General features: G+C 54.7%; 2 protein-coding genes across 34 annotated transcripts in view; both read left to right on the forward strand.

Annotated features, from left to right (window-relative positions):
- Positions 1 to 493: 493 nt before the first annotated feature.
- Rasgrp2 (RAS guanyl releasing protein 2) lies at positions 494 to 16,311 on the forward strand. 11 transcript variants are annotated; one of them, XM_029472755.1, is made up of 17 exons: positions 494 to 629; positions 2,836 to 2,978; positions 3,592 to 3,694; positions 4,147 to 4,209; positions 4,582 to 4,713; positions 5,461 to 5,611; positions 5,805 to 5,978; positions 6,090 to 6,206; positions 8,001 to 8,282; positions 9,114 to 9,191; positions 9,583 to 9,705; positions 9,973 to 10,088; positions 14,180 to 14,321; positions 14,523 to 14,559; positions 14,963 to 15,139; positions 15,891 to 15,953; positions 16,089 to 16,305. In XM_029472755.1, exons 2-16 carry the CDS (start codon positions 2,906 to 2,908, stop codon positions 15,947 to 15,949), a joined length of 1,827 nt encoding a protein of 608 aa, XP_029328615.1. In that variant the 5' UTR covers positions 494 to 629; positions 2,836 to 2,905; the 3' UTR covers positions 15,950 to 15,953; positions 16,089 to 16,305. The 11 variants fall into 11 exon arrangements, with proteins under 11 accessions (XP_029328615.1, XP_029328621.1, XP_029328616.1 ...); XM_029472761.1 differs by having other exon boundaries at positions 562 to 629; positions 2,831 to 2,978; XM_029472756.1 differs by lacking the exon at positions 494 to 629 and adding an exon at positions 997 to 1,082 and having other exon boundaries at positions 2,831 to 2,978.
- A 3,553-nt stretch (positions 16,312 to 19,864) lies between these two features.
- Nrxn2 (neurexin 2) overlaps positions 19,865 to 27,115 on the forward strand; it is a 118,451-nt gene continuing 111,200 nt past the window's right edge. For 17 of the 23 annotated variants that reach the window (XM_029472631.1, XM_029472646.1, XM_029472639.1 and 14 more), the window contains exon 1: positions 19,913 to 20,099. The gene's annotated coding sequence lies outside the window, so the exon portion shown is untranslated. Of the gene's footprint in view, positions 20,100 to 27,115 lie in introns of all 23 variants that reach the window. The other 6 variants (XM_021151512.2, XM_021151513.2, XM_021151515.2 and 3 more) reach the window with 3 other exon arrangements.

Raw genomic sequence — 27,115 nt, forward strand, 5'->3', positions numbered from 1 at the left:
TCAAAACCAGGGGAGTGTTAGGGCTTAGGGCATTCGCAGACCGTTTAGGTGAGAACAGTGGTATATTCCCGGTTCTGGAGAAACTGAGGTCTATAAGGGGCCTCTTCTGAGCCTCACATAAACCAAGATTGAAGTGCAGAGGACTGCTTCCCTCGCCCAAGGCAAGGAGGGGCAATCCTCGGAAGGGGTTTTGCGGCCCTGGGTTTCATAGTGAGTCTAAACGGCCGGAAACTGTTACCTATCCCTAGGCTAACGTGTGAGGGACATAACTGCTTGTGGCTGCCCCTCCCAAGTTCCTCGTCTCGGCCCATGCATCCAAGGCTTCCAGTTCCGAAACTGCAAAGCACCTACCCAATTTATAGACGCCTCTTTCTCTCTTGCCCAGTGGGGTGTCCCTCGCCCCATCTCTAGACAACGAACCTGGGTTCTCAGGGAGCCGCGTGTTCGTTCATTCATTCCTCGCTTTTTGAGGCTCCACTGGACCAAAACCAGCTCGCATTCTGTCCCAGCCCCTCCCCCAGGCCATCGCAAGGACCCGCAGCCCCACGCCCGCGACCTCCACCACGCCCGGGCCTCCGCCGCCCGCAGGAAGACGCCCGGGCCCGGGCAGGGTGAACCCCGTGGGAACGGTTTGTCTCGAAAACAGGAACCCGGACCGGGGGGCTGGGCGGGGCGCCCCTTCCCCACCGCAGTCCGCTTCCTGCCCCTCCCGGCTTCCTCCGTGCGACACCCAGGCGGGGCGCAGAGCCCGGGGGTGTCGCGGTGGGGGAGGGCTGCTGCACGCGGTCCCCACGCCAACCGTGGCGCAGCCCCCCGCCCGCGGTTAAGCTCTCTGGGGCGGCAGGGGAGGGGTTAATCTGCTTTCAGGGCCCGGCGCGCGCGGGGCGAGAGGGGGAGTCCCCCGTGGAGGAGGCGCGGCGCGGGGTGCAGGGGCGGGGAGGGGGCGGGGCGGGGCGGCAGGGCGCTGGGCCGCGGCGCGGAGAGCGGGCGGGAGCTGCAGCCGCAGCGAGGCCGGCGGGCGGGAGCGCACGGAGGTGGCGCGGGCCGGGCAGGGTTCGGGGTCCGCGCTGCGGGTCCCAAGAGTGAGTGAGCGAGTACGCGCGCGGGTGGGGCGTGGGACACAGAGGGTGCGGCCCCTAGGGATCTCCTAGGCGCAGGCTGGCGGGGACTGCGGGTGGGTGGGGAATCTGCGGTCCTGGGTGGGACAGAGCTTGCGGAGGGGATAAGGCACTTAGAGCCACCCGCAGGTGGGGGGCGTTCGAGGTATTCCGGTGCTCGCCTGAAACGTATCTACCAGGCTCTTCCCTGCAAGTCCCCATTTGACAGATGGGAAAATTGAGGTTCAGAGAGACTAAATGATTCTCAAGGTCACCCAGCAAGGAAGCAACAGTCAGGAGGGAACGACTCTGAGAAGTCCTCGGGAGGATTCCTTAATGTAGGGGCGTCTGTGTAAGGGCGAGGTCCCTTTCCTTGGGGAAAGGTTTTGGCGAGGTCCAGGAATGTAAAGAACCCCAGGCTTTGGGGCTGCGTGCCCTGGAGCCTGGTTGAGGGGGGAGGGGCGGCAGAATGGGTGTGTGCGCAACCAGGGGCTATGTGGATGCGTGTGGGAGTGTACATGCGTGGAGATGCACTGTCTTTGCGTGTGTGCACACGTGTTCAGATGTCAGAGCTACTGTGATCGAGAGATCAGAGGCTGAGCTGGTTCAAGTGAACAGAAGATCTGGGAGGTGAATTGCACTCAGGTTTGCATTTTGAAGTAAAGGACTTGGGTACGTGTGGCTGAGGAGTTTCATTGCAGGTGTGCATGGGATGTGGGTGCCATTGTGTGTGATTAGGACGGGAGGTGGCTATGACCCTGGTGTGTGTGAAAAGGGTCTTCTTGCACTTAATGTAGGTCATTGGCCTTCGGCAAATACCTAGTCTAGAGAATAGGTGTTTGTTCCTGCATGGGTGCTTTTATAGTCCCCACTGATGACCAGGATTATTAATGGTGTCATGCAGGCCATGGCGCTAGCGGCCCCTTCTGGGCTCCCTACTCGGTGCTCTCACGCACAATTTAACTATGCAGCAGGGTGGGTGGGAAGGCGGGAGCCCAGGTTGGGAAGATATATGGCAATCCTGGAAGGGCTAGGACCGGACTCCTGGGACCTTAGTACTTGTGGGTTGGGAGTCCGCGGTTCCCAGGCTTTGGCTTCCCACTGACATCTCCCAACCGCAGTGGGTTACCCCCAACCCCCGCCCCAGGAATGTTCTCTCTAGCCCTCCTCCCCAAGGGCAGGCCCCTGGGGGATGCTACGGCCCCGCCTCCCACTCGGGGAGCCCAGGAGGGGGGGCTGATGTAGGCAGGACTCCTGGGTTCCCTCCTCCCTCCTTCCATCCCAGGGAGAAATTCCTCCGAGGTCCCCTCAGGCACTGGGTTCCCAAAATAACCCTGCGGGGGAAGGGAGGCTGTGAAGGGAGGGGAAGCGGGAGGAGTGCAGAGTCAAGCTGTGGGGTGTTGCAGGTGCCTGTGGGGAGCAAATGCAAGGAGAGGAGGGCCCGCCAGGAGGCTTGGGGCACTAACTAACCCCTGGGGTCCTGGCTCGTCCCTTATTCTCGTAGAACCCTTCTAACCTCCCGCGACTCCGCGGGTGGGCCGGAAGCCTCTCAGCTAGTCCATTTCCCAACTAGCGAGTTGCACCATCCCGGGGCAGGACCGTTTAACCCTAGAGGGGCAACGGCAGGCAACTCCGCCCCTGCCCAGCAGGGGGCGTGCCCACTCCGCCCCGTTCCTGCGCGCCAAGCCGCTCCCCCCACCTCCCGCGCCTCTGCTGACTCCCACTTCTCCCAGGACAGGGGTCCGAATTGAGCACCGTGGGAGGCTCTGAGAGTGTAGCTTGGGTCTAGCCTACTGGCACCGGCAGCCATGGCGAGCACTCTGGACCTGGACAAGGGCTGCACCGTGGAGGAGCTGCTCCGTGGTTGCATCGAAGCCTTTGGTGAGTTGCATGCAGCACGAGGGGTCACACCCAGCTGGACCCTGAACCAGACTCCAGGCCAGAACCTACCCAGGCTCCTATTTTGAAGTCTTCTTAAGAAAAGCTCCTTGATTTTGCAGAGAAGTGCCCCAATGTACCCCTTGTCCAGAGTCAAGGAAGGGGCCCCGGGGTCCCAACACTGACCTGGGAGGGGCATTATCTGTCTCCCTGGGGGATCCGGAGGAACTCTCTATCTCTAGCCTGGGAACTGTTTCCGGCAGATGGGGGTTGGTTTATCGGGTGAAAGGGGTGCCCCTTCCCCCAACACTCAGGAAATGACCTCTGGATTCTTGACCCCGGGGAACCCAGGCTCCTTCCGCTCCAGCTGGTTCCCCTCCGGACGACGGGCTTGGTCCAAGCTCTCCTCCTCCAGCCTCTGGATCCTGTGGTACCCCTCATCCACCCAGACTTATTTCTCAATTTTCACTCCTGGCTTTGGAGTGTTGGGAAATGCAGTAGGTGGGTGAGGTCCGGAGTGCAGACCCAGGGACCTGTCACCAGACTGCAGACTAGGCTTAGGCATCTGCGCCTCCAGACCAAGGGTCAGCTGGCTTCTTTTGGCCTTTTGGAGCAGATGACTCCGGAAAAGTGCGAGATCCACAACTAGTGCGCATGTTTCTCATGATGCACCCCTGGTACATACCTTCCTCTCAGCTGGCTTCGAAACTGCTCCAGGTATATCCTTGATGGGACATGGCTCAGGCTCTATTATCCACGAGTCCATTCTGCTTGGCTTGCTCAAGACCTTCGAACCTAGAGTGCAGACCCTACCTATAGCACACAATTCAGACACTGACCAGTCTTCCTCTAGGACCTAGGCTTTGCCCTGTTCCTAACTGAGGACTTGGGCTCTTCTGTTATCTAGGCCTTGGCCTCATTCTCCCCTAACATCTTGGATCAGCCCCTGCTCTGCCCCAGGGCCTCCTCTCCATCTATGGTGAAATCCAACCCTCTGCCTCCATCAATACTGCCTGCCCCCAGAGTTGATATATCCGTTCCCCCTCTCCCCATGCATTCTCCTGGGTTCAAAGCATCCCATGCATCAGAGCCCAGGTCCCTTCCCTTGGGTGCGCTTCCGCCCCTCTTCCTAACCACAGGTTCCAGTCTGTTGCCCTTAACCCTCCATTACCTATCAGCAATCCCGGAAGGACAACTCCAGTTCTCTACAGATGAAAACGTGTCACTTGGTCAGGTGAGTCTGGGCCCTGGCTCCTCCTCTTGCTACCCTTTCGAAGCTTCATGTAGGCTGTAGGAGTGGACAGACAGCATTGAGGGGACCTACCACGTGGGTTTACCGGGGAACACTGTCCATGTGTGCTGCTGGCCTCGGTGTGTCCTGCTTGCTGTTGTTTCTGCTGGGGTTGTGGATGGAGAAGCAGAGGTCTGGGATGAAGGGGTGGGGTGGGAATGGCTGCATTTCACCACAGCACACTGCATCCTGGGATGCTTTCCCTCTGCGGGTGAGCACCATCCTGTATGTAGTTTTTTCCCCTGTCCGCTTGGGGATGGTGGGTGAAGGAAAGGTCACCTTAGAGGACTTTTACTGTGCCTGCCTCTCCACCAGGTACTGGATCTCAGCCTTTCCAGCAGAGTTTGACTTGAACCCAGAGCTGGCTGAACAAATCAAGGAGCTGAAGGCTCTGTTAGACCAAGAAGGGAACCGCAGGCACAGCAGCCTCATCGACATCGAGAGTGTGTGCGTGGGGGCGGAGCTTGAGGGGCACTACGCATGCTACACCATATGTGCTTAATAAATGTCTGTTCAATTGAATGAGTGAGGGTCATGTCACTCTCTTGCTTTAAAACCTCCCATGGCCCCCTGGCTCCTTCAGAACACTCGTCCAGCTATTAGGGCCCTTTGTGATGCCAGGCCAGCCTGACATTCCTGCCCTGTCTCCCGCACACTTCATACTGCGGCTCCTGGGGTCTGCTCGCCATTGTCTGTCCTGCATCCTTCCTCTCCATGGTGCTCCCTCTTGTTGCCATGTCTCCTCCATTCTCACCAGACTCAGCACAAGTGTGAAGTCCCTGCTCAGCGAGGGTGCTCCCCTCTTGCAGAGCAGAATTTGCCATTCTTGCCTTACCCCTCCCCCGCCCCCAGATGCTCTGGGCAGACTCCTGTTTGGTGACAGTGTGTTTCTGTGTCTGTCTCCCCCATTAGATTGTGAGCTCCTCGAGGGCAGGCACCGTGTCTTGCTCATCTCTGTACCCCAGCGCCTAGCACAGCGCCTGGCACAGAGTACGTTGTCCATCAGTGTGTGTTGAGCTCGTGGTGAAGGGGACACTTGAGGGAGTTGCTGGGACCCGGGGATGTTACTGCTTAGGATATTGGCTCCTGCTGTTTGGGTCTCAAGTCAGTTTGAGTGGCATGTCTGAGTGAGAGTGGGGTCACAGGAAGCAGGGGACATCTCCAGCACAGGGCTCACTACCCCTGCTCCCCCAGCCCTACCTACAAATGGAAGCGGCAGGTGACCCAGCGGAACCCTGTGGAACAGAAAAAGCGCAAGATGTCCCTGTTGTTTGATCACTTGGAGCCTATGGAGCTGGCAGAACATCTTACCTACCTGGAGTATCGTTCCTTCTGCAAGATCCTGGTGTGGCCTGAAGGCTTGTGGTCGGGGTGCAGTGTGGGCTGAGAAGGGGAAGGGGATTCCAGGAAGGGCTAAGACTGGGTGGGGGGGTTGGCTCCCAGGGATGGTTTCATCAAATGACAGAGGGAGGGTGAGCAAGGCGGACAGTGATGGGAGAGGCCAACAGGGTGCTCAGGCCAACCCCACTTGTCCCCAGTTCCAAGACTACCACAGCTTTGTGACTCATGGCTGCACCGTAGACAACCCGGTCCTGGAGCGATTCATCTCCCTCTTCAACAGTGTCTCTCAGTGGGTCCAACTCATGATCCTCAGCAAGCCCACAGCCACGCAGCGGGCGCTGGTCATCACGCACTTCGTGCATGTGGCAGAGGTGCCCACCTTTTCCGTGTGCCCAGCGTCCGCATGTCTATCAAGCCCCGCCCCGTCTCTCCTAAGGGCTGCTGGGTGACGTGTTGCCTCCCCCTCTCTATTTGCCTTCCAGAAGCTACTGCAGCTGCAGAACTTCAACACGCTGATGGCCGTCGTGGGAGGCCTGAGCCACAGCTCCATCTCACGCCTCAAGGAGACCCACAGCCACGTCAGCCCTGACACCATCAAGGTGACTGGCTTCGGGAGGGGCCTGTGCTTCACAGCTGCGGACTTCCCAGTGCAGTGCTGAGGTCTAGGCTTGACTGTTCTTGCCTCACAGTTAAGGAAACTGAGACGTGAAGTGAGGAGCAAGGTCTCTAGCTGTACAATGCAAGTGTCCGTGGTGGCTCCCAGGCCTGCTTGGTCCCAAGACTAATTTCTTCTTTTTATTTTATTGTATGTGTGTTTGTATAATGTATGTTGTTCACAGGTGCATGCAAGAGACCGAAGCGTGACATTTACTGTCTTCCTCTGAACTCCATCTTACCCTTTTCAAATCCAGAAGTTTAAAAAACATTGCTGAGTCTTTTTTTTTTTTTTTTTGGTTTTTCGAGACAGGGTTTCTCTNNGCAGCCCTGGCTGTCCTGGAACTCACTTTGTAGACCAGGCTGGCCTCGAACTCAGAAATCCGCCTGCCTCTGCCTCCCGAGTGCTGGGATTAAAGGCATGCGCCACCATGCCCAGCTGCTGAGTCTTAAAGGATGATTCGTGACCTCTGCCCAAGCAGCAGGGCTCAGGGTCAAAACCTCCGGGATGCGAACTCTCCTTTTCTCCCTAGCTTTATTGTGTGTGTACCCCAGAACAAAACTCGGGGGGCTTTTTGTTCTCCATTTCCGCCGTCCTCCGAGTAGATACACGCAGGATTTTCTGTCTCAGATGGTCTCATTCAGTGTGGGTGGGAGGAGCATGAATGATGGGAGGAGCTTCCCACTCCACGTGATGGGAGGAGCTTCCCATCCTGTCGTGTGGTGATCTTTTTTGTTGTTGTTGAGTGTTATTGTAAGTCTGTCCTAATTTAGTATTTGCTGTATTGTGGAACATTGGAAGGTTTTCTTGTTTATAAATTAACTTATTTAGTGTGTGTATATGTGCCCATAATGGGTGTGTACATGTGCCCATACCACAGTTCTTGTGTGGAGCTCAGAGGACAACGTGCAAGAGTCTGTTTTTTTCCTTTTGTGATGAGGACCCTGGAGGCTGAACTAGGTCTTCAAGCTTGATAGCAAGGCTTTACCCACTCGGTCATTTTGCTAGCTTCCTCCCTTCATTCCTCCCTCCCCCCTTCCTTCCTTCCCTCCATTCCTCTCTCCCTTCTTCCTCTCTCTCTTTTTCTTTATTTTTCTCTCTCTTTTAGATTCGGGTATCACTGTGTAGCCCTGGCTGTCCTGGAACTCACTTTGTAGGCCAGGCTGGCCTCCTCCCATCAGAAATCCACCTACCTCTGCCTCCCGAGTGCTGGGATTAAAGGTGTATGCTACCACGCCTGGCTGCCCAACCACTTTTTGAGACAAGGTTTTGCTGTGTAAAATCTTGGCTAGCTCGGTACTCACTATGAAGATGGGGCGGGTTTTGAACTTATAGTTATCCTCCTGCGTCTGCCTCCCCACTGCTGGGATTTTGGGCTTATGTGACCAGGCTCAGCTTAAGCTTTTTTCCCAGTGTTTGCCATCACCAAACACCCTGCCTAATAACATCCTTCTTGATCAGTAGGCTGGTGTTTACATGTTGATAACCTGTGTTCATTCCTAGTGCGTATATGTATGCATGGTAGCTGGTCTTGGTTGTTTTCTTGGACTCACGACCTGTGAGCTTTGACCCCTGGAGTTTGAGAGAGCAGTGTCGGGAGCTGATAGGGAGGATTTGACCTTCTTGCCTATCTTTGGCCTTGTCCCCCATCCCTTCCCACAGTTCCAGGGCTGAAGTGGGAGGATGGTTGAGTGGTGTAGGTGAGTAACACTCTGCCTTTCCCCCCCTCTTACCCCAGCTCTGGGAAGGTCTGACAGAACTAGTGACAGCTACCGGCAACTACAGCAACTACAGGCGCAGGCTGGCGGCCTGCGTGGGCTTCCGCTTTCCCATCCTGGGAGTGCACCTCAAGGATCTAGTGGCTCTGCAGCTGGCTCTGCCTGACTGGCTGGACCCAGGTCGGACCCGGCTCAATGGAGCCAAGATGAGGCAGCTTTTCTGCATTCTGGAGGAGTTGGCCATGGTGACCAGCCTTCGCCCACCCGTACAAGCCAACCCCGACTTGCTGAGCCTGCTTACGGTGAGGGGCTGGGCTGGGCAGCACGGCTGCATTTGTATCTGCTGTGGCTGTGTGCTTGCTGGGTTCTGAGGTTTCCCTTGGGCTCTGTTTGGGGCTTGCTCTGGACTCTGATGTGATTTCAAGGTTGGGCTGAGACATGGGCTTAGGGTCTGATCTCAGGAGGCTGTTAACGTGGTTCATAGGCTTGGTCTGAGGCTGGGCCTGGGTCCTTGCTCCTGGCAGTGGATTATATTTGAAAGGCAGGACTAACCTTTGGATTTGTAGGTGCCATGGGTGATTTCTTTCTTTCTTGTTTTTAAAAGATTTATTTATTTCATTTATATGAGTACACTGTAGCTGTCTTCAGATACACCAGAAAAAGGCATCAGATCCTAACAGATGGTTGTGAGCCACCATGTGGTTGCTGGGAATTGAACTCAGGGCCTCTGGAAGAGCAGTCAATGCTTTTAACTGCTGAGCCACCTTTCCAGCCCTGAGTGAGACTTTTTTAGTATTTACTCGTTTTGATTTTGAGACAGTATCTCACTTGGTAGCCCGGTGGCTCAGACCTACTAGGGAGCCTAGGCTAACCTTGAACTCATGGAGGTCTTTAGGCCAGGTTCTGATGCTGCGTTTTGGCTGATATTTTGGCAATGAGTTGTGTTTAAAGTTGGCTCTGTGGGCGGCTGGCACGGAAGTGGTTGCAGGTGTTTTCTAGCTGGCCTTTGTCCTGATTCTAGCTTTCACATCAGGCTCTGGGCAGACTGGTAGTCCTGTGGCCCTGAGTCTGTGACTTCTGTGTGAGAGAGGAGCGGGGATCAGAGGGTGTGAGCAGACCTATGTGTCGCGCAGGTGTCCCTGGATCAGTATCAGACGGAGGATGAGTTGTACCAGCTTTCCCTGCAGCGAGAACCACGCTCCAAGTCGTCGGTAAGGGAGCCCCTTCCCGTCGGGCGTGGTGGCGCACGCCTTTAATCCCAGCACTCGGGAGGCAGAGGCAGGCGGATTTCTGAGTTCCAGGCCAGTCTGGTCTACAAAGTGAGTTCCAGGACAGCCAGGACTACACAGAGAAACCCTGTCTCGTAAAAAACACACACACAAAAAACCAAAAAAAAAAAAAAAAGGGAGCCCCTTCCCGTCATCCATCCCTGGTCACTGCACTTTAGGATCCTAGGATGCAAAGACAAAGCCCCACCCACTACACTTGCCTGACAGTGGAATGCTGGGGGTGGGGTTGGCTTTGGGCAGACTCTCTTTCCATTTGAGAGCCTTAGATTCATTCCTGCTCTGGCCCTGGCTCAGACCTAAACCTCTTCCACAGCCAACCAGCCCCACCAGCTGCACCCCGCCTCCCCGGCCCCCTGTGTTGGAAGAGTGGACCTCAGTTGCCAAGCCTAAGCTGGATCAAGCCTTGGTGGTGGAGCACATTGAGAAGATGGTGGAGGTGAGAAGCTTGGAGGCCGAGGGAATCTGCTGGAAATAGGGGTGTGTGATGCTGGTTTCCCAGAGCCTTGCCCTGGGAGCCACTGTTAATGCCAGTGCTAATCATCCCCAGCAGGCACCACCCCAGGCAAGCTAGCTGCATTATGGGCTGGGGAGACAGGACCAAAAAGGAGCATGGGAGACATCTCTGATACTCTTTATAATATAGACTGGGCTCGGAGGTTCCTTTTAACTCTCCCCTCTCCTGGACTCCTGTGTTCCTCTGTAGTCCGTGTTCCGGAACTTTGACGTGGATGGGGACGGTCACATCTCCCAGGAGGAGTTTCAGATCATCCGGGGCAACTTCCCTTATCTCAGCGCCTTTGGGGACCTGGACCAGAACCAGTGAGGAGGACAAGGGCCCGGGGGTTGGGGTGGAGGGAAGACATCAATCTACTTCCCCTTGGGCTCTGTGTGTGCAGAGAGCGAGGCCTTGCTTGGGAAGCTGCCCATGTGGCTGTGATGTGTTGGGGTGGAGGGGAGCTGCCAGTCCTAGAGGGATAGTGTCACTTTGGTAGTTTGGACAGATGGGGGAGCCCCACCTGAGCCTGGCAAAGGGAACACTTTTATTTGTAGAGCCCATAGCTGCCAAGAGTGTGGGCAAGTCGAGCCTCTGGGTAGCTGGCTTTAATGAACAGATAAAGGCCGTGATTAGCAGCACCCAGTTGCTTATCCACAGCTCACACACAGACAGGCTGGAAAACATCTGGATCTCTGAAGCAGGTTGAATGTGCCCTCTGTAACCATGTCTATGCCCCATATTTTGCTGAGATGACAAAAACCCAGGCAAAATTTACCGTCCATCCCAGGTTGATTTACTTTTAAATGTGACCTGTATTTCCAAACTATGTGGTTTGGGGACTGGGGCTGTGTCTCAGTTGGCAGAGCATCTGCCAAGCATGCTTGAAGCCCTGGGTTTTATTCCTAACCCTGACTAATGCGCAGGTGGACATGCTCCTGCCATCCCGGCACCGGGGAGGTAGAAAGGACCGGAAGCTCCAGGTCACTTTCAATTCCATAGCAGACTTAAAGGTAGCCTGGGCTACATGGGCTTGATCTGGAAAAAAAAAAGTTTATTATTATTACAAAAATTTATGTAAGAACAAGATCCAGGTAATAAAATAAATGAACAAAGTGTTTAAAGTAAGCGAAGATTAAAAAAAGAAAGAAAAATAAAAGCAGGGCAGGGGTGCAGTAATCTTTGCCAACACTGGTGGGGGGCGGGGCAGAGGCAGGTAGACTTGGAGGATAGCCTGTTCTACATAGATAGCCTGTCTCAGCACCCTCCCCTGACCCCCACCGGAAAAGTAAGCATAAGTATGTTCCTTTCCTCATTACGTAGCCCAGGCTAGGTGAACTCAGAATATACCTCAGGCTGGCCTCAAACTCAAAGCGCTCTTCCCTCGTTTTTCCTAGCGCAGGGATCACAGGCGTAGGCCACCATGCCTGGCTGCCTCCATCCTTTTTGGCATCCATGTAAAATGGATGTAGATTTGGTCTGAAGTGAGTTTTGTTGACAAACAGGATTCACGCATGGGTGGATCTGTTCCTGCTGGTGGCTTTGTGGCTTCTGCTAGACTGTAGCAGAAGTTTCCTTCTTGGACCGGTGGGTGGTTTTTTATTTTATTTATTTTTTTTTGTTTTTGTTTGTTTGTTTGTTTTTCAAGACAGGGTTTCTCTGTGTAGCCCTGGCTGTCCTCCGGAACTCACTCAGTAGACCAGGCTGGCCTTGAACTCAGAAATCCGCCTGCCTCTGCCTCCCAAGTCCTGGGATTAAAGGCGTGCTCCACCACGCCTGGCTTTTTATTTATTTTTTTTACCTTTTTGGGCTTATTCAGTGGGATAAACCTGGAGGCTGTAGCTTCAGGGAGCCTCTGCCCTAAGATTCAACCTTATGTAAACTCGGACCACTGATTGGCCAGCAGACGCCAGTATTGGGCTTGTAAGGAGAGAGGAGGCCATTTACCTCGGCTGGGGATCAGTGGCAGGTACCAGGCTGAGCGTGGAGATAGATTCCTATCTCTTGCAAAACACAAAACAAAACAAAAACACCTGTTGGTCAGTTCTATTATTATTCTTTATTTACTTCATTTCTTTTGGAGACAGGGCCTCACTCTAGCCTACACTGGCTGGGAGGTTACTATGTAGCCCAGGCTGGCCTTCCAGCCTTAGCCACCAAGATGGTGGGATTCCAGGGATGAGCATCACAGCCCAGTTTTTAGTTTAGTTCTGCGCAGGGTACTGAGCCCAGGGCCTCTGCATACCAGGCAAACACTTTTATCCCTGAACCGCATCCCAGGCCTGTTCTTATGTTTGCTTTCTGTTATATCACAAGCATCTTCTATGTGGATTCATGTAGGTGTGTAGTATTTGTTTGTTTGTTTGTTTATTTATTTATTTATGGTTCTGGGTATGGAGACTAGGGCTTACATGTTTCAGGAAAGCACTCTGCCACTGGGCCGTGGCATCCTTTAGAGGACTGCATCGTGTGGCTGGCCGCCCTTCACCTGTGCCTCCTCCAACTGATGTACTTGTAGACCTGGCCAGAGCTTCGCTGTATTTATCTGCCCTGCTGCTGGGGAAGTCTTTGTAGCCACTCCTTTGGGCCAATGTTTCTGGAGGAGAAATTCCTAGAAGTGGGATCTCTGGATCCAGAGCAGGTCACATTCTGAGTTAGGAGGGAGAGACTGCCAACCTGGCCTCGGAGGAGGTTGTGCCAGCTTGCACCCCATCAGCCGTGCCCAAGTGCCTGTGTCTCAGACTCCTCGCCAAGAGCAGCGGCTATAATAATAAGCCTTGCAGTTTTGCCAGTTGAGTTGGAAAATGGTGTCCTTGTTAATTTGCATTTCTTCAGTTCGATCGGGGACTATCTATTCATATGTTTATTGGCCACTTATACTTCTTCTGTTAATTGTTCATATTCTTTGTCTGTCATCCTGCTGGGTTTGTGCGTCTTCTTCTCATTGATTTTTAGAATCTGTACTAATGGATGTTAACCCCTTGCTGTTGAGTATGTTTGCAAATATTTTCTCCCCGTCTGTCACTGATGTTGTCTTTTTTCCATATAAAAAAAATTTTTTTTAAAGCTTTGTGTGTTTGATATGTCAACCTTTCCTTTGGTGGCTTTTTTTGGATTTGTATGGTGTGTAGAAAGGCCCCGTTCAAGGTCATGGAACGATTCTCAAATCTTCCTTTCATGGTTTTATGTGCTCGTCTGTGCCTCATCCTGGGAGAACGTGGTTTTCATGCAGGTCGCATATGTCATATAAAGTCTATATTTTAGTATTTGTCTTATAAATCACTAGGTGTCCCATTGAGATGAAGGCTCTCTAGTGTCACATCGTAGACTATAAAGTTTCGAATAAGGACCAGTTGTGAAAGGGACAGACCAAGGAGCGGGGTGTGGGGGCACATGCCTGTAATTCCAAATTCTGAGAGGCTTAGGCAGGAGGATCAGGAGTGTTCAAAGCCAGTCTTGGCACTAATAGCAAGTTTGAGGTCAGCCTCAGATACTGGAGACTGTGTCTCAAAACAGTAGCAAGGCAAGATGGCTCAGGCTCTTAATCTCAGCACGTGGGAGGCAGAGGCAGGCAGGTCTCTGTGAGTTCTATCCTGGCTAGGAACATAAGGAGTTTCAGACCAGCTAGCCTACATAAGGAGAGCTTGTCTCAAAAACCAAACAAGCAAACAAACAGCAGGGGCAGAGTATCTCAAATTAAAATGTAAAAAATAGAAAAAAGAGAAGTGACTGAGGACCCACCTAGCGGCTTGGACATTTTATATGCATTTTCTCCTTTGACCCTCAGCAATCCAGGAAGCACAGGAAATAGGATTATGTCCATATGGCTATAAGGAAACTCAGGCACCGGGTGATTAGTCAGCCCCAGGTCACAGGGCTGAGAGGTAGAGCTCGGATTTGTTCTTGCTGAGGATGGGAGTGTTCAGACAGCTGCTCTACGTAGTCCAGGCTAGCCTGGAACCCACTGTATAGACCTGGATGGCCTTGAACTCTCATCAAAGGCATGTGCTACCATGGCCAGTTAGAGCTGGGATCTAAACTGAGATCTAAGCCCAGAACACACATTCTGGCATCTAAAATATGTTACTAGAAGAAAAAGGGCACTTGGGATGTGGGGGTCTGGAGGAAACCCCCGGATCACTGGCGCAGCTGAGAACCCCAGTTCTCAGGCGTCCTGCAGGTGTAGCATAGCACACTGCTCCCAGTGTCTTTAGCTGACACCCCCATTGTCCTGAGGAGGAAACCCTTGGGAAATTACTTGGCCAAGCCCACACTAGTTAGTAGCAGCTGTTCCCTGCACGGAAGGTCCAAAGTCATGAGCTGGGTGGAGACCTCTTCCTCTGCCGGTGGGATTAGGGAGGCCGGCCCTTGCCCAGGGGAAGGACCCGAGTTGAGGTGACCCCACGCCCACCACCAGGGATGGCTGCATCAGCAGGGAGGAGATGATTTCCTACTTCCTGCGCTCCAGCTCGGTGCTGGGAGGCCGCATGGGCTTCGTACACAACTTCCAGGAGAGTAACTCGCTACGCCCGGTTGCCTGTCGCCACTGCAAAGCTCTGGTGAGCGCCCCACTGCCCAGAATCGCAGCGCTTCCATCCGACCCGCCAGACCTGGCCTGCCGACCCACGCCCCGCCCTTCTGCTGGCCCACCCGGTCCATGCGGGAACAGTAGCCAACCCGCGGAACACATAGAACTCAGGCCTTCTCCTTCGGACCTATAAAACCCTAACCCCCAAGCATGGCCCCCTTCTTTATTGCAGATCCTGGGCATCTACAAGCAGGGCCTTAAATGTAGAGGTAAGAGACCGATGGATGGTGGAACGAATGGCTTCATTGGTGGATCAAGCTTTGGGGGTGTGGTAGGAGTGTGGTGGGGAGAGTTACTGCTGTAGGGATTTTTATTTTGATGGCAGCGATTTCCAGGAAGTGAAGTACATTGTAACCAGAGAGGCATCCTGACTGACATGAGGGGTTATCTTTTAAGAGGCTGTGGTGAGCCAAGCTGCCTAGGAAAAGAAACTTTTGAGAGGGTGTAGTCCGGTATTAAATTAACATGAAGAAAGCAATTTGGGAGGAGGCTTGTAGTTTGATGGGGGGGGATGGTTTCTCAGGAGTACAGAAGGAGCACGGACATGAAGGATGGGATGGCGAGCTTTCTGACCCATGGCCCTTGCTGGGCTCCCTGTCTTCCCTTCCTCAGCTTGTGGTGTGAACTGCCACAAGCAATGCAAAGAGCGCCTGTCAGTGGAATGTCGCCGCAGGGCCCAGAGTGTCAGCCTGGAGGGCTCTGCACCCTCTCCCTCACCCACACATACCCACCATCGGGCCTTCAGCTTTTCCCTGCCTCGCCCAGGCAGGCGCAGCTCTCGGCCCCCAGGTAAGCGGGCCTCCAGAAAGGCCTATTAACTTACCCAGAATGCCGGCTGGGACTATAAAGAAGGGTCAGATAGGTGACACTGCCAGAAAGTGTCCAAAGAACTTCCAACTTTCTGCGGATGGGGTGGAGGGAGGCTCTGCTTCCCAAGTCCTGGGATTAAAGGCGTGCACCCTAATTTTGAAGAGGCTTCAGGACCCCGAGTGTGCGTCTGTTTTGTAAGGGGGTTGGCATCCCACCAGCCATTTGTATTTCTCTTTTTGCTTGCCCATTATAAAAGTCTCTTCCCCCATAACCTCTGGGTGATTCTCTTGGGGGTCTCTGTTGGTTCTGATCAGTTCACTGAGTGATGGTTTGCCAAATGACTATTTTCCCGAGGTCTGTTAAACTGAGGTCTAAGGTAATTTGACCACAATCATTTGGGTTGGCGTAAGTCCTCAAAAATAGAAAAGAGAAAACCATTTGCAGTGGGTCTTCAGATGTGCTGGGCTCTAAACTGTGTAATACGCACAAAATCGACATTTAAGCAAACTGCACCGGCGGAGATGTGGCTGTGGGGAAAGCTTCAGCAGAAAGAAACGAAGAATAAACCTCAGAAAGTGGGGTCGCTTGGTCATTCTGAGAATTGATTTTTGGAGGATGGGCCTGCTTCCAGGACGAGGAAGGGACAGGAGCCTTCTGTGCTAGGAGGTGGTTGCTGGGTCACAGGGACCCAGGGTGGGGATAGTGGACAACTCTCTGTCCCTCCCCACAGAGATCCGCGAGGAGGAGGTGCAGACGGTGGAGGATGGAGTGTTTGACATCCACTTATAAAATGGTGAGTCCTCCCTTTGCAGGCTGCCACCAGGGTCGCCCCACAGAGGGCTGGGGTGGCTTATAGGAAGGGCCTGGGCAGGGGGGCATTTGACAAGAGAATCCTCATGACTTCTGTTTTTTTTTCCTTTCTTCCCAGCTGTGACTATCAAGGACTCATTCCTGCCTCGGAGGAAAGACTTGGAGTAGAGAAGGGAGCCAGGGATTCTGGGGCAGGAGGATGGGGCTGGGGGTGGTGGGGGTCGAGGGTGGCATGCATTGAGAAGAGGGCCAGGGCTGGCGTCCCTAAGGTTGTACAGACTCCTGTGAATATTTGTATTTTCCAGATGGAATAAAAAGGCCCAAATAATTAACCTGGATCATCAGCCTAAAACCCTCTGATGCTGTACTTCTAGCTACGCTGTTGCGGTCTAGAATTCCATAGGGTGGATGGATTGGGACCTGATCATGGGGATGGGGTCTCAGGAGCAGAAAACTTCAGAACACAAGACTCTTGGGCAGAGTGTGAGGAGTCCTGAATCTGGGAGACTGGAGCCTTGGACTAGTGAGCTTGTGCACCCTAGAATTGTTGGTACTGGTGCAACTAGAGTTTTCAACCCATAGGCAAGACGCTTCCAGATAACCTTTTAGGCCCTGGATCAATCCTACACTGACAGGACTTCATGGCAGGGAGAGGGCAGCCCAGGGTACTGGCTGTGGAGCAGAGCTAGGAGGGGTGGGGACAGCCAGAGGCTGGGGCTGGTGTGCCTCAGGGTGGGGGCTGACATCTTTGGTCATGCAGCCTCCTGGCCTGGTGCTGCCGCCAGCCGGAAGGACAGCGACTTCCAGAGGAAATGCATATTGATCCTGCTCAGCTCCGGAGGCCTCCTAACCCAGCTTGCTCTTCCTTTCTGTGTTGGCAGCACTGAGAACTTGGGGGGGGGGGTGCTTGCCACCACTAACTAAGGCCAAGGCTATTTCTAAGACTGCTTTGGGACAGGAGGGTGGTCTATGGGAGTTTTCTAAAGGATCTAGAGCCTGACCCAGATGTCCCTAAGGTCAGGAGGTACCAGATAGCAATGCTGAGAATGGGAGCTACGTCCCAGATTTCCACACTGTAGGGTGCCTTACAGCAGCTGTTGGGTTGTTCTGGGGGTTGAAAAGGAGCACCCTAAATCCCCCTAAATCCCTACCTGTACATCACTGTATTCTGCAGGCCTGGTGGTGGCCTCCAATCTCTTGGAAGAGTGCACTATCCCAGAGCCTCCAATTCCTGCCTGTCTCTACCTTTTTGACTTCAATCCCCCTGGTTTTCTAGTCCTTATTTTGGGTCCCCTCATTCTCCTGCCCTGTCACAATGATCAGCTTCAGCCCTGTCCCTTATTGAGTCCCTTACACTGCCTCTCCTTCTGTCCTCAGCCCCCTCCTCCCCTTCCCCCTCTCGAGGCTGTAATATCCGTTTCATGATTTGGGGGCTGAGTTGCTATAACAACAGACGGCGATTGTGTTGTGAAGAGCAGCTCGCTCCTGCTCTGCCAGCCTGCCTCCCGCTGCCTCCATCCCTGCAGCCTGGTCGGCTCCCCAGCCCACCCCCAGCCCCTCCTTGGCCTCTTCCCAGTGTGTGGTGCTGCCCGGTGTTCAGCTCTGCCTCATCTGGGATGTGACCTGTACCTGCCTTTCCACTGTCACTCAAATGTGTCAGAATAGAGTGTCTGGCCCTCACATGGTGTGTGCCTGAGCATATGTGTGTGGGACCTGCACCTACATTTGCCAGGGTTTCCCTCCCTATTATATGCCCCTGTTGGCTTGTGTACCTGCCTAGAAGGGTGTCTGCTTTATGCTGCTCACCAATGCCACATTGGGTGTGAGCCTGTGTATTTAAGGGGTGTGTTTTGAAGTGGTGGGGCCCAGCTGCCATGAGGGATCTGAATCTCAGACCTTCCTTGTAGAGGAGAGGGACAGGGAGGTGTAGCAGGGAGGTGTAGCAGACTCCAGCGACCTTTCCTGCCCTTGATGGGAAAAGCTGAAGGTAGGGACAGAAGAGCGGTGTTCACCCTTGCCTCCCTCCCCACTCAGACTCCTGGGGTTTGAGCCTTGTCACTGGGTCACTGCACCTGCTTGTCTGTCCCTCTGCATTTTGGTGTTTGTACATGTGAGTGTGGGGCCTGCAGGAGGAGGAACAGCAGATGATGGGTGGGGCAGTGGGCTGGGGGGGGGGGCGCGGTCAGAGAGGCCCTGACTCAGCAGTTCTTGTTCTGCCGCCACTACTGGCCTTGGCAGCCAGCGGGGACAGGTGGGGGGTGTGGTGGTGGTGGGGGCAGGGCAGCCTGAGGGTCTCTCCAAGGTCAGAGTTGGCCCCCAGTCTGGGACCTTGTTCAGGAATCTCCTTTCCACTGCCTGGGAAATACCAATTGCAGCTAGGTCTTTTCCTATCCCCTTCCAGGCTATCAGAGGAGGTCCTCTGTAAGGAGTGGTGGGGGGAGTGTCCACATTCATTAACTCAGGAATTGACTGCTCTGCAAAGTACCCACAGATGACCAGGGAGACTCCATGGGCAGGTCCCCTGTGAGTCACTTGGGTGTGTGTTTGCCCTTGAGTGTGCAGGTACCTGTGTATGCACAAGTATGCAGGTTCTTGATCGAGTGTGTCCCCCCACCCCCCGTAGTGACTTACCATGGTGGGGGCATCTCTGCAGTGTCCCTTTGTGTCTCTTGGAAACGCTGGGCACACACGAATAGGTGTGCATGGCTGTGTGCCCCCATGTGTATCTGCATACATTAGTGGTTGGACGTGTGTTCTTGCATATTGCCTCTGGCTAAGGAAATGCCAACTGCTACCAGCTGTGCAGATCACAGGCCCTGTAACAGAAATCAGGGGCCTGGAGAGAACTGGCAAAATGGTCTGCCACACACCCACGGCCACACCCACGCCGGCACACTGCCTCATTGAGAAGCCCTGTGTCCAACTTAGCTAATGGTATACACACCTAGGCGCCGGATCTACCTTTTCTCGGTGGAGTAAATGAAGAGGGGTGTTCCTTCCTCACACTCTGACACAAACACGGGCGATGCAGACATTCTTACTGCAGAAGACTTGCACCCCAGGACCACACTCTGAAACTCACAGCTAAGGGTAGGAGCTCGAAGGGAAGATTCTACTAGATTTGTATTCAGTAACAGGGTGTGGGTAGCTTCCACCCCACCACTAGCCTTTTCCTACCCCAGAAAAGCCTTCCACAGGGGTGGGAAGCTGGTTCCAAACTCTGGGATTCCCATGAGTCTGGGCTGGGAAACCCCACTGTCTCTAGCTTAGAATCTCACCAACCCCCCAAGCTTCGTCCTTATCTCAGAAAAGCCCCTAGCTCTTCAGTTCCGGAGGCTTCCAGCTAGCGGATACAGAGACAGTGATCAGTAGGGTCTCTGCGAGCGACTGGAAAAGCCACTAGCAGTCCTGGGGTGGGAGAGGCTTCCTTGGCTTCGGGTAGCCCAGGCCAGCCCCCCAGACGCAGCCAGCAGAGGGCGCTGTGGCCAAGGTCCTGCTCGGGTCCTGCTCTCTCGGTGCCTCAAGTCGGGGTTCAGTCCTCTCCTTTGGTTTGTCCCAGCCCTGGGCACTATCTTCGGGACCCGCCGGCAGGGGCGGGTGGGTGTGGGATCCAACAACCCAACCAAGGGTAGAAGGGGCTAGGGTACCTGGATTCCCAAGACCCCGAGCCTGGGGAGAGCACCTGCTGGGTTAAGAGGCCTGGACGTCCGGGCAAAGGTCCTGAGAGGTGGGAAAGGGCTCGGATGCCCTGGGGCCGGGACGCCTGGGTCCTCGCGGAGGAGGGAGGCGGGTCATGGAGCCGCGGGACTGGCGGCTTCTGCATCTTCGCATTGGCTGTGCCACTCGTCCGTCAGTGTTGCGTGGCCCAATGCGTGTGCTTGGGGGGCGGGTCCTGGTGCTGATGCTGCCGTCAGTCGGTGTTGCAGGGATGCGGCGGCGGGAGCAGCCGCCCTGACTCTCAGAGCATCCTCCTCGGAGCGGCACCGCGGCGGGGCGGGCGGGGACGCGGCGGGGACCAGGAGGCGCGAGGCGGCCGATATCGCTGGCACAGGATCTGTTACCTGCCGTAGACCCAGCCGTCTCGAGGCTCGGATCCCTACCCTTCAGCTCCTGGCGCCCCCAAAACCAGGTATGGGGGGGCTGCGGCGGAGACGGGTGGGGGGCGGGAGCCAATCGGGGGAGGGGAGCGGGTCGGAGGGGGCGGCGGATGCAGAAAGGACGGATTGGGGGGCGGGGGCGCCGAGCAGAGAGGGCTGGCTGGGTGACAGCGAGGAGGCGAAGCCGCTGGGGGAGGTTGGGGGACTCCCTGTGGAAGGGGCATTGGCCCTGAGCTGGGGCGAATGCAAGGTGGTGAGGGAGGGTCGATGGGGGAAGGGGGTCTGAAGGAGGGGCATCCATAGGGCTGTGAGAAGGGCTCTGAAATGGGGGTGGGAGGAGGTCCTAGTCTATGCTGGTCCTGGCAGCTGGAAGCAGTGATGGACCAGAGAAGCTGCAAGCTGTTGTGGTCTGAAGGGTCTGCAGGGGAGAAACACTGGTCTTAGTGGGAGAGGAGGCAGGCTGGAGAGAGATTTGGGAAGTGGAGAGGGAGGTCTGGGGGCAACCACTGAAGAAAAGACTACTGGGGGATGGGAGCCAAGGGGAGAGGAGGTTATCAGGAGGGAGCAGAGGGGAAGATGCCAGGATGCTCTAGGCATAGATGAGTCTGTGACTGGGAAGAGCCGGACAAGATGGGGGGCCTGAGGGAGAGGAGAGAAGCTTGCTGGGGAAAGCTGGGGGTGACAGAGAGGGAAACCGGTCCGAGGAGGCTCTGCTTGGCTGAGAATATACTTGAGGGCAGTGGTGGGGCTCTGGTCACAGAGTACTGGAAGGGTAGAGGAGTCTTCTGAGCCCTGGGCTTATCCCTCCACCCCAAAGAGGTGGGGACCATTTCTCATGCTCCAGCCTTCTCCCCCAGAGGGAGGAGCAGTCTGCCTGGGTTCTCTGGGATGGGGGTATGACCACAAGGACCCTGGGTGGGCTCCTGGAGGTGAAATTGGATTTGTGGGGGCTATTGGGCTGTTCCAGTTGCCTTTGCCGTCACCCCCTCTTGAGGCATCCAGGGCCTTAATGAACTGGCAGGGATGGGAGGGATGGGTGCTCCACAGCGAAAGGGTGCCCAGCTCCACAGTGCTCAAGAAAATCTGAGGGGGTGGGTCTTGGGTCTCCAGCCCCCTTGACTACTTCCGGCTTTCGAGCACCCTCGTTCTTTGCACATATTGTGGGTGGGTGGGGTAGACAAGGACCTTCTAGTCATTCCTGCCCCTCCCTCTCGTCCACCTTCTCAGTGTCTGGGCGTTCCTTCTGTGGGAGAGCTTTACACCCTCCGTCTTCTGCTAGAAAAAGAGAGAGAAGGGAGCAGGAAGGAAAAAGAGAGGAGGGGAGGTCGGCTACAGTTAACTACATGGAGGGCCTTCGGCTTTGTAGGTGCTTCAGCTACTCAGGTCCCAGCTCGCTACCCCAAACCTGGGGATGGCTCAGGGATGGATATGTCAGAGCCAGAGCAACTTCTGTCTGTAGCCTCAGGGAGTAGGGTCTGGCTGGGAGGCCCCTTACCTTTGCTAAGGGAAGTGTGCTCAGACTCTGTCCATCCTCAGCCGCACAGGGGTGGGCGGGACCGATCAGCTGGCAGTGGCTGCTGGGGAGCTGCTCCTTGGCTGAATCCACATGACAGCTGCTCCTGAGAGGAAGGGACAGGGCTCTAGAATAGCCACCAGGGACCTCCGTGTCTCTCCAGACTCCGTCTTTTCTGTTCTGTTCTGTTCCGTCCACCCTTGCCAGTGACACAGACATCCCGACACTGATCCACACACTTGGTGGCACTCGCCCAGACACACACCTACACAAGGCACACACACCTGCGTATACAATACAACTCCTTGGCAGCAAACCGCCCACGCTCCCCGCCCAGAGACACTGCCACCTCCTGCCTGCCTCAGGGACCTCCTCCAGGAGCCCTACTTGAGCACACAGCATGCATAGAGCCCCTGAGTGCCCCCGGGTCTCCTGACAAAGCACTGCCTGACAGTCTTTCCTCTCAGAGATGCACAGCGTCTGCCACTGTTCATGAACTCAGGCCCACCTGCCCTCCTGGCATGCACTGCTTCCTCTCCTGGGCACACACGCCCACGCCTACACACTTTCCCAGACACACCAACCAACCCCTGCCTGCCATATCACACGAATCGCATGCCAGTCTGGGTCTTAAGCATTGTGCTCCGGGTCTATAGGTGTGTGCACTAGGGCACAAGGTGGGCACATCCTCTTTGCCTTGACCCAAGCCCGTGACTCCCACCTAAGTTCCTTCTCTGTCACTCTCCTGTCACTAATGGACTTCCAGAAAGCTCTTAAACCTACTCCTACCTGATGGTGACCACAGTCACTGCAGGCCAGCTTTGGCCTGCCTTCTGCAGAACCTGCCGTTCGGCCCCAGCATTTGTCCTCCACACAAGGCTCTCTGCCTGCCTGACACTGGAGACATAATGTCCGTCCCTTCAATTCAAGCTCCCGCTCAGCCCCCACGGGGACTCCCAGAAGTGTGTCCTCACACACCACCCACCCCTTGTGGTTCCATCTGTTGGTGTAGTTCTGTCCTGGCTGCTTCCACACTGATAGGCCTGTGCACTCGCCGAGATTCATTCAGTAATGCAGACCTCCCTGTCGTTTTCTGCCGCTGACACTGTTCAGTGTGGGTGGAGGAGGGCGAGGCTTCATGGCCTGTGCTTTGCCCACCAGTGATCTTCATTTTCCTTATCTGTAAAAGGGGTATGTTTCCATCCCCGTGACTAAGACATGTTTCAGGGATTGGTTGAGAGGATTTTGACGACTATAATCATAGTAGCCACAGTTGTGTTTAGTAGGCACCTAAAGTGTTCCTGACGGTGACCTTTTCAATCTGGTGTATTTTTCAGGCCCCTGCAAAGCCTCCTAGTCAGCAATAGGTGTTCAAATAGGCTTTGCATCCATTTACTCCTTTTAGTGTGTATGTGCATCATGGTACCTATGCAGGGGTCAGAGGATAGCCTGCAGGGCTTGGTTCTCTATTTCTATCATGGACATACTGAGTATCAAGCTTAGGCTTGGCACCTCCCTGAGCCATCCCGCTGGCCCAGCAGCAGGTCATTTTTTTTTTTTTATCATTAGTACATTCCTTTATACACATGCACGCACGCACACACACCTGTCAGACACCTTCAAGAGCATCCAAACACTTCAGGCTTACTCACGAGGCCACCCCTGGAAGCCATCTGTCCCCTCTGCATCACTGGGGTGTACTTGTAAAAGTCTGTGTGTCACAGCTCTGCGTGGCATAGGGATGACGTCTGTGTCCGCCCCTCCCACTGCTCACGCCAGGGTTCCATATATTTGTGTTCCAGCCCCTGGTCTATTAAGCCATTCACTGCATCTCAGTCTCCAGCCCAAGCACCACACAGCTCTACCCATTGTCAGCAGCCTCGCCATGCACACAGTCCCAGCTGCCTCTCTTGTCCTCTGTCCCTTGCTGTTTGTCTCCAGGGACATAGATACCACCTTGCATTTCCATGCTCACTTGGCCTCAGGTCTCTTCACCCTTTCTCCCTTCTTCCTAAGCAAGATGAGATATTTAAGAGAATGGAGACAGGCCCAGAGGCAAGATAGAATCAAACCGGAGGATGTCCCAGCTCTGTCACTTGGCAGTGTCACTCTGTGTGGTCCTATCTCTTATAAAAGGGAAGCACACTAAGATACTCCCCTCGTCAGGGGAGTTCTTTAAGGCCCTGGCAAGGATTAAAGTAAATACCAGACACATGCAACGCTGCGAGCTGTAAAAGGCTGAGAGGTTCTGGAAGTAATCATTAACACAACACATACTTTCCCACACTTCAGAAATCTCAGCCACGCTGCACTCTTACACATTTCCTGATGGCGACAATACTTTTATTATTCTGAAAGAAATAGGAGCTCAAAGAGGCTAAGTGGCTTGCCAAAGGTCACGCAGGTTGATAGAGGTATAGCTGGCATTAGAAGCTAGGCTCCTGGCTCTAACCATGCACACTCTGGCCTATTTTGAGACTGTAGCTTGGATGTCTGTCTGTCTGGGTCCTCTCCTGTCTTCCCTAGGTCATCAGGGCTAGAAAGGAGAGTAGAAAGAACATAACGACTGTTTGTAGCCTGTGGATGCTGTCAGTCCTGCCTGGGGCTTTAGTGGGCAAATTGTCCTTAGAAACCATTATGAACCCAAGGGTACATTGGGCCACACTCTCTGATGTCCCCTTGTTATGACTCAAGAGCCACCCCCTTCCTATGCCCCGAGTCTCTGAATAGCAACTTGTACACCTCCACAGACGGGGAGCTCATTCCCCACCCCCTCCGAGGCTGCCTACTCCACTGTTGCGTGGCTTGGACCTCTGGCAAATTTCTGTAGAGCCTGAGCCAAATTCTTCCCCCTCAAAACACGCACTTCTCCCACCTGTCCGTGGGCCGCCTTCTGGGGCCACCAGAATGTGTGTAAACCCAGCTCTTCCTCCGTGGCGCCCGGGGGAGGCCCCTGCTGTCTCTCTCCCAGCTGGCATGAAGAGAGGAGAACCAGAGAGAGGCTGGCATTTGCGAGGCTGGAGGTGTGTGTGTGTGAGTGTGTGCGTGCGCGCACGCATGTGGGGGCCGGCCAGGAGCCAGCTGAATGGACGCTGGGGGGAGGCTGTTGGCCAGGATGGGCATGGAATTGGTATCTGTTTTGCTCGGTCTGCACTGGGAATTAAGGAGCCCAGTCAGGAGAGTCCAGTTGGTCAGGATCAGCAGGTCCATTTAGAATAAGGAGCTAGTGAACTCTGCTCTAGTCTTATTCTTCTGTGTCAACACTGGACACTCTCTGCCCCTCTCTTAAGTGCTGAGCCATATTTCCAGCCAGTCTCTGCTTCACATTAGGGAAAAGATGGATGGAACTCCACAAATGGTATAGTCTTGAGGTAGGTTTGGAGTCTGTCCACAGTGAAGGCCAGAATAAAGGCAGGTGGGCTTGGGGGCCTCAGGTACTGCCTGGTGGTGGCCTGTGGGCAATACTACACTGAAGAATGCCATTGAGTCTGGGACCAGTTACTCACCCTCTGTGCTTGGAGACCCTGCCCTCACTTTTGTTTGGTTTGTGAACGTGGGTGATGACACTGCTTCTTAGGGCCAGGGAGAGGCACAGGGTGGCACCTAAGGGTCCAGCCTGGCAACTCACAGAGCAAGGAGCACAAAAGAGTTGCAGTTCACACACTGCAATGGGGCAGGCCTGGCTCTGAGAGGATGGGGAGGCTGTGTGGGCCAGCAGGACGAGTGAATGCTGTCAATCACCCTGCCCCAGCTCTCCCTGCACCACACTACTTGCCTGAGTCTATTTGTGGGTAGGGGTGCTGGGTGATGACAGGGTGTTGAATCTTGTGATGCCGTGGGAAAGGTCAACTCCACAGAGGACCAGTGGCCTGTGGCCAGAAGGTACTGGCAGGGTGGACTGCATTGATTTCTGTAAGTAGGCAAACGTCCCCAGGGGCTATTTTGGCCAGTGTCCCTGCATTGGAGAAAAAGCATGGGTCTTGGGGAGACAGTGCCTGGATACTGAGGGTACAAAACCCAGGAGAGGGGCCTTGCCTTGTACAACTTCTTTAACACTTTTACCTTGATGTCGTTGTGCAAGGCAGTGGAGTAGATCTCTGGATCCTGGGTTGTTGCTGAGGCCCGAGGAAGACTGTCATATCCAGAAACCCCTATACACTAGGAGTAGAGGCATATGGCGGTAGAGCCAGCAGAAGCCTGGTCCCACTGAAGGAAAGGCTGCAGGGAGGCGCCAAGAGCAGCTGCTGTCCCAGACACCGTGGGGTGGGGTGGAGTGGAAAGGACCCAGGTGTCTGTTTTGCTCTCTCAGGGCTGTTTCTGCCTCCTCGCAAGCCTGAAGCTGTCCCAAGGGTCCCCGTGTCCCCAGAGAGGGGACTCTGGGGGTGGGGGCGGGCAGGCTTCCTTTTGCTTGACCCTGGTGCACAGTCAGGAGGATTCTAGTGCAGAACTGTGAGGAGAATGAGCATGGAGGGTCTGCAAGACAGCCCCTGCCCTCACTCTCCCTAGAGGTCCTGCACAAACCCAGCCTCTGCCCCTAACAGCTGCCTACAGACAGGCGCTTGCACCTGGCCATTCTCTGTTCTCTCTCTATACACACTAACTGGAGGCAACCTTTTCTGAACTCTCAACCATTCTGCACCCCGCCCCTGCAACCAGATAACCCGACTTTGGCTCTTAGGACCCAAGCCCCTAGCTGGTAGCCTCTGGACTCCTCCCCACCTTCCCCCACTCTATCCATCCACCCTCCTTCAACTTCTTGACTGGGCAGACAGAAAAAGACACCTTCCTTAGGCTTTTCCCTCTGCTACCACCCTAGAGGGCTGAGTCTTCAGGTTGTGGGCATGACAGAGGACTGGGGTGGGGGTGGGGCAGAGGAAAGGCACCCCTCCCCCAAGCTGGGGGTTTGTGAGTGGACAATCTCATTCCTTCCACCAGTGGAAATCAATAGCTAATTAATTCTCTCCCCAAAATAGTGTCCAGAGGTGGGGGTGGGGGCTAGGAAAGAAGCAGACAGAGGCAAGGCTGGGCCAGACTGAGACTGAGACCCGGGAAGAGGATGGGGAGGGGATGAGGTGGGGATGGTCAGTCTTTTGGACACCAGGGCTGGGCCTCTGCTGGAGAAGGAGAGCTTTGGCTTTTTCTATTCTCCAGCTTCAGGGACTCTTGCCCCTGCCCTGGGCTGGATGTGCATATGTGTGTGTATGTGTATGTGTGTGTGTGGGGGGGTGAGGGCGTCAATCAGGCTGGGAGCAGGTGCTGCATTTAATTTGATTGGCTAATTAGCCCGCGCATGCTAATTATCTCCATTACCCAATGAGGAGAAGCAGTGGCTCGCTATATATAACCAACAGTGTTTGCAGGGAAATGGGGGCTGCAGGCCTGGCTATCTTCTCCCGACTGAAGGGGCAGCCCTAGTGGGGCGCTGAGGCAGGATAGTTTGCTTCTCCCAGCACCATCTTATCCTATAGGACTCTGGGTGGGCAGCAGCAGCAGGAGTGAAAGAGCTGAGACAGGGGACTGGCTTTGTAGCTGTAT

The sequence above is a fragment of the Mus caroli genome, chromosome 19 (assembly GCF_900094665.2).
Source record: "Mus caroli chromosome 19, CAROLI_EIJ_v1.1, whole genome shotgun sequence".
NCBI classification, from domain to species: Eukaryota; Metazoa; Chordata; class Mammalia; order Rodentia; family Muridae; genus Mus; species Mus caroli.

Coding starts and splice junctions, on each gene's coding strand:
- Rasgrp2 (XM_029472755.1), top strand. CDS start 2,906: ATGGCGAGCACTCTGGACCTGGACAAGGGCTGCACCGTGGAGGAGCTG. Junction 5,979..6,089: donor ACTTCGTGCATGTGGCAGAG/GTGCCCACCTTT, acceptor TTTGCCTTCCAG/AAGCTACTGCAGCTGCAGAA. Junction 14,322..14,522: donor GTCGCCACTGCAAAGCTCTG/GTGAGCGCCCCA, acceptor TCTTTATTGCAG/ATCCTGGGCATCTACAAGCA.